Raw genomic sequence first — 7,345 nt, forward strand, 5'->3', positions numbered from 1 at the left:
AAGAGGAAGAGGAGGGATTGGAAGATAAAAGGACGGGAGGAAAACAATTTTTACTCTAGAGAAGGAGAGGGATGGGAAGAGGTTCAAAGGATGAGAAAAAAGACAGGTAAGAATGAGAGTAATCAGGACAAAGAGAGAAAGAGGCGAAAATGGAAGAGGGGGGAGGCAGCAATTGTTTATGTTGCAAAGGAGAGACTTTCTTTTCCTGTACTTTTAACCCTAAGGTCTTAATGAATGAGAAAAAAGAGCTGCTTCTCATGAAAACTCAAGGTGAGTAAATTCTGTTATCTGGGTGGTGTTCGAGCTCTTTCTAGTGCCTGCTCCTCCCTCTTGGCACCGACATGTCAGGGTGAGTTCCTCCTGCCTGTGGCTTCCAGAGTCTTCCAAGGAAATGTGTCCTTGGATCTGCTGCTCCTGGGTGTGCTCTCTCTTTCCCTTTCCCCCTAATCAAATTTGCCTATTCCAGTTCCCATTCCTCCAAATCTCTCTTTTTGTGCTTGTTTTCCCGAGTGTGTGGAATAAATGTATTAATGCAAAGTATTTGCATTCATTTGCCTATAATACTTTAATCTCCTAAAGTGACACCGGAAGACGTATTTTTAAATGGGTGTTGGGGGAAACATAGCTAGTGGAGTTGCTTCTGCTCCACTAATCCCATCACGGAAGCCTGTCCTACATATTGCCAACCTTGTTTAAAAGTTCAAGGCCATTTTGGGCACAGTGGCTCATGTCTGTAATCCCAGCACTTCGGGAGGCCGAGGTAGGCAGATCAATTGAGGTCAGGAGTTCGAGACCAGCCTGGCCAACATGGCAAAACCCCGTGTCTACTAAAAATACAAAATTAGCCAGGCAGTGGTGGTGCATGCCTGTTGTCCCAGCTACTTGGGAGGTTGAGAAATAAGAATTGCTTGAACCTGGGAGGCAGAGGTTGCAGTGAGCTGAGATTGCACCACTGCACTCCAGTCTGGAAAACAGAACCCAGGCAACTGAGATGTTACAAAAAAACATTCAGGGCCATTCATGTTCAGAAAATGGCATGGTGTGTCTGTATGGAGAAACTATTTAAGCATCTTATGAAAGCAGTAATTCATGAAACATTTAACCCTAGTATTGCTATACTGGGATAGTAAGAAGACATTCAATTATACCTTATGCCTAAGAAAACTTTTAGACCGCAATATAAAACGCCTCTGTGATGGGTTTTTTATTTTCCCTAGCTGCTGTTTGAAATGGAAATATACACCTTTGAGGCATCTCTTCATCTTCCTTATCAAACACATGCACCAGTACTAGTACCATTAGATGAAGAAGGGAGAGGAGTGAGATTGACATCCTAACCTCCTAAAGATCACTCATACTATAATCAAGTCAAGCAACTGTTTCTTTCAGGCCCATTTATACCTCAAGAATTCCATCAATTAGAAGGCTCACTACATCAGGGAGTCTCCCATGAATAGAGGCAAATGCAAGGAGACTATCATAATCTTGGGGAACGAGTTTGAAAATGAATAGCCCAGGGTTAGGGTACGGAGGGCAAGAATGTGCATTTTTCCCACTCATCTCCTTTGCCAATTCAGAGTCAATGGTGAGCAGTTATGAGAAGAGGCTGAAGATCTGCACAGTCTATCCAGCCTGGATCTGGCCTTCATTCTCAGATTCTTTAGTTCCATTATCTGCAGTATGAATCATATGCATGAATGCAGCATTCGTGGGACCTGCAAGTTTCGTATCTATAAAGCCTTTAAAATACAACATGCCAATCCCATGGCACAAAAGAGTCAGTGGTGAAATAGCAAACTCAGGTGAGATATAAGAAGGTGCAGGCTTCCCAAGGGCAGGAGTTGTGAAGTCTTCATACCAAAGCCCTGCTTTGTGGTGCTATCCAGCCTAATGTCCTGGTATGAACTAGCATGTATAAAACCATCTTTGTTTTGAGATGGAGTCTTACTCTGTCACCCAGGCTAGAGTGCAGTGGCGCTGTCTCAGCTCACTGCAACCTCCGCCTCCCAGGTTCAAATGATTCTTCTGCCTCAGACACCCAAGTAGCTGGGATTACAGGTGTCTGCCACCATGCCCGGCTAATTTTTGTATTTTTAGTAGAGACGGGGTTTCACCATGTTGGCCAGGCTGGTCTCAAATTACTAACTTCTAGTGATCCAGGTGCCTCAGCCCCCCAAAATGCTGGGATTACATGCCTGAGCCACTGTGCCTGGCCCCCTCTTTGTTTCCTTAAATCATGATTGTACTTCTAACCCCTAGGAGATGGATCAAACACACGCTCACACCAAGTAATTGGGTAGTCACACAAAGTTGATCAATGTTCATTTCTCTTCTGCTAGAGAAGCATTCAGCATATCAGACTGCTTCCTGGAAAATATCATGCTTGATTAATCAGAAAATCATGGCAGTAAAAAGTTTCAGAGAAAAAAAAAAAAAAGAAAAGAAAAAGAAGTTCATTTGCTTATGGACACACTTCCAATTCTGTAACGAGTAGCCCACTGAGTTTCAGAAAATTTTCTAAGCCAACCTTAGACCCAAACCTGCCAGAAGGCAGGCCTTGACACAAACTGAACTTGAGCATATGGTATATTAGTAGTGTGCTCTGTTTCAGGAATGTGTAAGATAATAGGCCCTGATAATTAAAACAGCAAATTTGTTTATAAGCATAACTTGATCTGGGGCATATTGTTAGAAATTTTAGCAAGCATGATGTTTCTTTCAGGACTAATTATTCATCTGAACTTGAAATACGTTCCATATTATTTATTTCACTAAATCAGTAGAGCACAGTGAATGCTTTCTGTTGGTTGACCGGTAGGTTCAAAGTTCTGGATCATTTTGACTTATGTAGGTGGAGTCCTAGATACCTACATACATGATTTCACTAGTGATAGTCTTTTTGTTTTAATTGTGACTGTGTCTTGTCTGAAGACTGCACTCTACATGGATTTGGAAATTTTAGGGGAATTTTGAAAATTTTAGAGGAATTTTCTGTCCCCTATACATGATCAATATCATCCTACATATGTTTACCTAGATATTTAGGATGTGCTCAGCAACTGAGTAAATTAACATTTTAAGATATCTACCCAGATCAGCAGAAGAAATGGTTGGGCCTGTATTTCAAGATATGTGGTTTTTCCAGTTCTCTGCCATCTAGTATGCATTTGTGAATTAGCCAAGTGGGGAAAAGTACTGCATAAGGCATCCAATTACCCTTGTATGATGTGATTCTAACCAGTAGAATAACAGCAGGAGTTCTTCAAAATAAGATGTCCACAAAAAGCAAAGCAGAGAAGACAATATCTGTTTCAAAAATTAGTAAACATTTTTGGAAAAGTATCATGAGACCTTGTGAGAAGACAAGCTTCCTATTTGTTTGGAATCCTTCATTCTAGAAACACCTTAGGCCTTACAGCATAGATTAATGACTCAAATCATTTTAATAAAGAAGAAGAGGAAAAAAATGAGTTTTAAGTCACAGTTTGAAGGATGAACATCTGTAATTTAGCTTTCAATTGCCATTTGGCACATAATAACATTGCTTTAAAATAGATGTGCCTAATAGCCAGGAGTTGAGGTCATCTCAGAATAGTGATCGTGGGGTCATCTGATTCCCCAGACTATACCTGGGCCTAGCAGTCTTGAGCAACAATTTATCCTGCAACATACATCCTAGTCATTTCTCACCTACTGGACACAGGTGTTTTTTATACTTTATAATCATTGAAATACTCAATGCTAAGGCATGATCTAGTCTTCAACAGCAGATGCTCAGATTACAAAGCAATGTCTTCCTGTCATTCTTTTATTTGTCATTATGTATAAATTATTTAATACCTGGATAGTCACTTAAGAACCTGTTTAATTCATTTAAAAACCCTGTTGCATTTTCACTTGGCTCAAAATAAGGTACCAAGTGCAGAACCACTTCTCACCTACCTGTGCAGACAGATACCTACATCTCTAAATGCATTGGGGAAAACTGATTTTCTGCCACATAGCATCAAATCACCAAAGAAATACAACATAAAGTAAATATTTACCGCCGTAGGGGAGAATGGAGCTCAGTTTTATAATGGACATCAGCAAAGTCCATGGTTTAAATTACAGACTAACAAAGGGTTCAAGAGCTCAGAATTAAGTTATTCTGTTTAAAATCAATCACAGAGACTGTCATTCTGCTTATTGCTTTGACTCCCTAACACAAATTTAAATGCAGATTTTATGTACAAGTAGAAAGTATCAAAAGATCTGCTCTTTTTCAGGCCTGTATGACTGGGTGGGGGTGAGGGCATGGTGGGTAAGGAGCAAATGTTTAGGACATTAATGTAATTAGAATGAAGAGTGCATTTTTCCAGGAAAAAACTTAAATCTTTATTTTTAAAAATCCCACAAATCCATAATTAAATCATCATCAGAAAAAAAATGGTAGGGAACAAAACGTGGGGTACATTTAAAAGGCACTAGATTCATTAATACCAGAGCCATTCTGGAGATGCCATGCAGGCAATCTGGAGTTTCTCTAAATCTTCTTTTTAGTGGTATCAGAACTGGGGAGAAGGGTCCAAGCAAAGTGTTGCCTTTGCCAGGGTATTCGGATTGAGGTTATGAGGAAGAACCCCTTTCCTTTGTCAGTGGGTTTCATGTTGGGCCACCACTCCAGCGCTGAGCAGCTCCCCGATGGCCCTGTCATCGTATCTCAGGACCTCCTTCAGGATGTGCATCGTGTGCTGCCCGAGCAGGGGAGGCGGACTGGCCTCTGACATCTTGAACTTACTGTATCTCACAGCTGGGCCTGCCAAGAAGGAGGAAAGCAGGAAGCCTGTTAATGACTAACCCTAGGAAATTAATTACCTAAGCAGCCTGGGGTGTTTTCCACGAATGCCAAAAATATCAATGAGTGCCAGTTACACCCTTTCAGACGCACCATCATTTTGGAAATAAACGTGTTTTCACTTGTGGCTTTTCTTGACTCAGGTTCATCCAAATGTGCAGTGTTCATCTGACTCGCTCACTGCCATGCGGTGGGGCTGCATGGATGAAGCTAACACGTGCCGGGCCTGTTTGGAAGCTGGTGCTCCTGTCATGAAGACTCAGAGGTAGGGCACTCAACTGAGTGAACTCTGGGTAGGAAAGAACAGTGACCACAGAAACACAGTGTCTCTCTGAAGCTGGAAATTTGATCCCAGGTGAAAGCATCCCAGAAGTTGACTACTCAGTGTCTACTGCATAGGTCCACGGTTTAGTTCAACTGACTGCAGATCACTGAAACCTCAGCTAGACCCTGGTTCAAGGCTTTTGGTGGTAGAAGAGGTTGTATGTGCAGGCTTCACTGTCAGAGAGATTTAGGCTTTGCTCTCAGCTCTTATGCTCTCTAGCAGAGCCATCTTGGATGAATGACTGAACTTCACACAGTAAACTGGGTGTGATAATGTTTACCATACAGACTTGAGGTCAGGATTTAATTGAGATAATAGACAGAAAGCACGAAGTAAGCATTCCCCAACCCATGATAATGCACAAAACTTGTTCGTTACTATGATTACAAAAGCTGCCACAACATCTCTCTTGAAGCTTATAGTGTAAAGAGAAAAGGGGTGCTGGGCACTAAGTTCCTCTAAAAAGAGTTGAGCAATGCTTTTAAGAACTGTTGGAAATAGATTTTACTATCTCCATTCTTCCCATGAGGACACGAAAGTCCCTAAAACCTAAAGTTTTGCTCAAGGCCACATAGCTAATCGTAGGGTCTGGATGAAAATCTGTGTGTCTCACATTAAAGGCCATGAACTTTCCATAACATCATCGGCCACTTCTGACTTCTCACTCTTCCATGGAGAAACTGGACACTGGGGAACATGTTGTTGAAACTAATTTTACCTTTGTTATCACATTCAGTAAGTGGTATTTATGTTGGCTGTCCTTTACGTCTCATTTGATTAGGCTTCAGGAGAACAAATGAGATGGTAGTCACAAGAAGACTTGATAAAACAGGATATTCCTATCTCAATTTTTTTTTTCTGGCTTTCTCTTGATTTGAGGAGCCCATAGAAAGAACAAATAAAACCAAAGCATGAGTGAGTAAAAGAATGTCCATCAGTAAAGCAGCAAATGAGCTTTGAGCTCTTTGGAGAATTCCATTAATAAAAGTACTTTTGCGCATGACACTGTTGACACAGATGGAGGACCTGGGTCTCCTAACACCGTCAGGCTGCGCCTTTGTGTAACACCTCCGATCCACTACCGAGGGACAACTTTCAACTGATGCCTAAAGTTTTTCCTTCTCTGAAGCTCAGTGACATTCGTTGTTTTCTTCTCACATTTTCTTTTAAATGCCTTAGTGCATGACTACCTTTTCAAGGGTTTGTCCCTGTTCAGTAAGAGAGAAATCAACTATAGCACACACTTGGAGGCAGGGTCCACAGCTCTCCCAAGAATGCCAGTAATGTGATGGTTTAGGGATCTGACCCTTACTTGTTGCTCTCTTTAACTCTGTTTCACTTTGATAGTAATTAAAAACAGTTTTAATCTAAAGCCCGTCTATCAAAAGAAGAACTCCACTGAGGCAATATATGCCTCCTGAAGTCAATGTCATGTGACTTTACCCCACTTGAATTACCTGAAGCAAGACTCCAGAATGGAAAATAGTCATTTGAATATACCAAGAATCTGGGTTGGAATACAGCTCCTGCAGCTACTGCTACAGTAGTAGTAGCAAGTCAGTCAGTAGTAGTAATAGCGATCATAGTCCAGCTACCATTTCTTTTCTTTTCTTTTTCTTTTTTTTTTTTTTTGAGATGGAGTTTCGCTCTTGTTGCCCAGGCTGGAGTGCAATGGCATGATCTTGGCTCACCGCAACCTCCACCTTCCAGGTTCAGGCAATTTTCCTGCCTCAGCCTACCCAGTAGCTGGGATTACAGGCATGTGCCACCTGCCCAGCTAATTTTGTATTTTTAGTAGAGATGGGGGTTTCTCCACGTTGGTCAGGCTGGCCCAGCTACCATTTCTTAAGAACTTGTGATGTGTCAACCACTGCACCAAAGGCTTTATGTATTAATACATCATTGCATACAGTTCTCACAACAGTCCTGTCTGGTAGGTAGACTGTCAGTCATCTTTATTTCCAGATCAGGACATTAAAGGGAATGGAGGTTTAAATGTTAAAGTTAGAATTAAGGTTAGGAAATTGGGGGGGGCGGAGCAAGATGGCCGAATAGGAACAGCTGCAGTCTCCAACTCCCAGCGTGAAGGACACAGAAGACCGGTGATTTCTGCATTTTGAACTGAGGTACTGGGGTCATCTCACTAGTGAGTGCCGGACAATCGGTGCTGGTCAGCTGTTGCG

General features: G+C 41.7%; 1 protein-coding gene across 1 annotated transcript in view; it reads right to left on the minus strand.

Moving 5' to 3' along the window:
• Positions 1 to 4,352: 4,352 nt before the first annotated feature.
• Positions 4,353 to 7,345, minus strand: part of SUGCT (succinyl-CoA:glutarate-CoA transferase) — a 700,241-nt gene continuing 697,248 nt past the window's right edge. Inside the window, 1 exon segment of the mRNA XM_011944524.1 lies at positions 4,353 to 4,798. Within this exon segment, the coding sequence (XP_011799914.1) occupies positions 4,635 to 4,798 (164 nt within the window). The 3' untranslated portion in view covers positions 4,353 to 4,634.

Source organism: Colobus angolensis, unplaced genomic scaffold, assembly GCF_000951035.1.
Source record: "Colobus angolensis palliatus isolate OR3802 unplaced genomic scaffold, Cang.pa_1.0 Scaffold232, whole genome shotgun sequence".
Classification (NCBI taxonomy): domain Eukaryota; kingdom Metazoa; phylum Chordata; class Mammalia; order Primates; family Cercopithecidae; genus Colobus; species Colobus angolensis.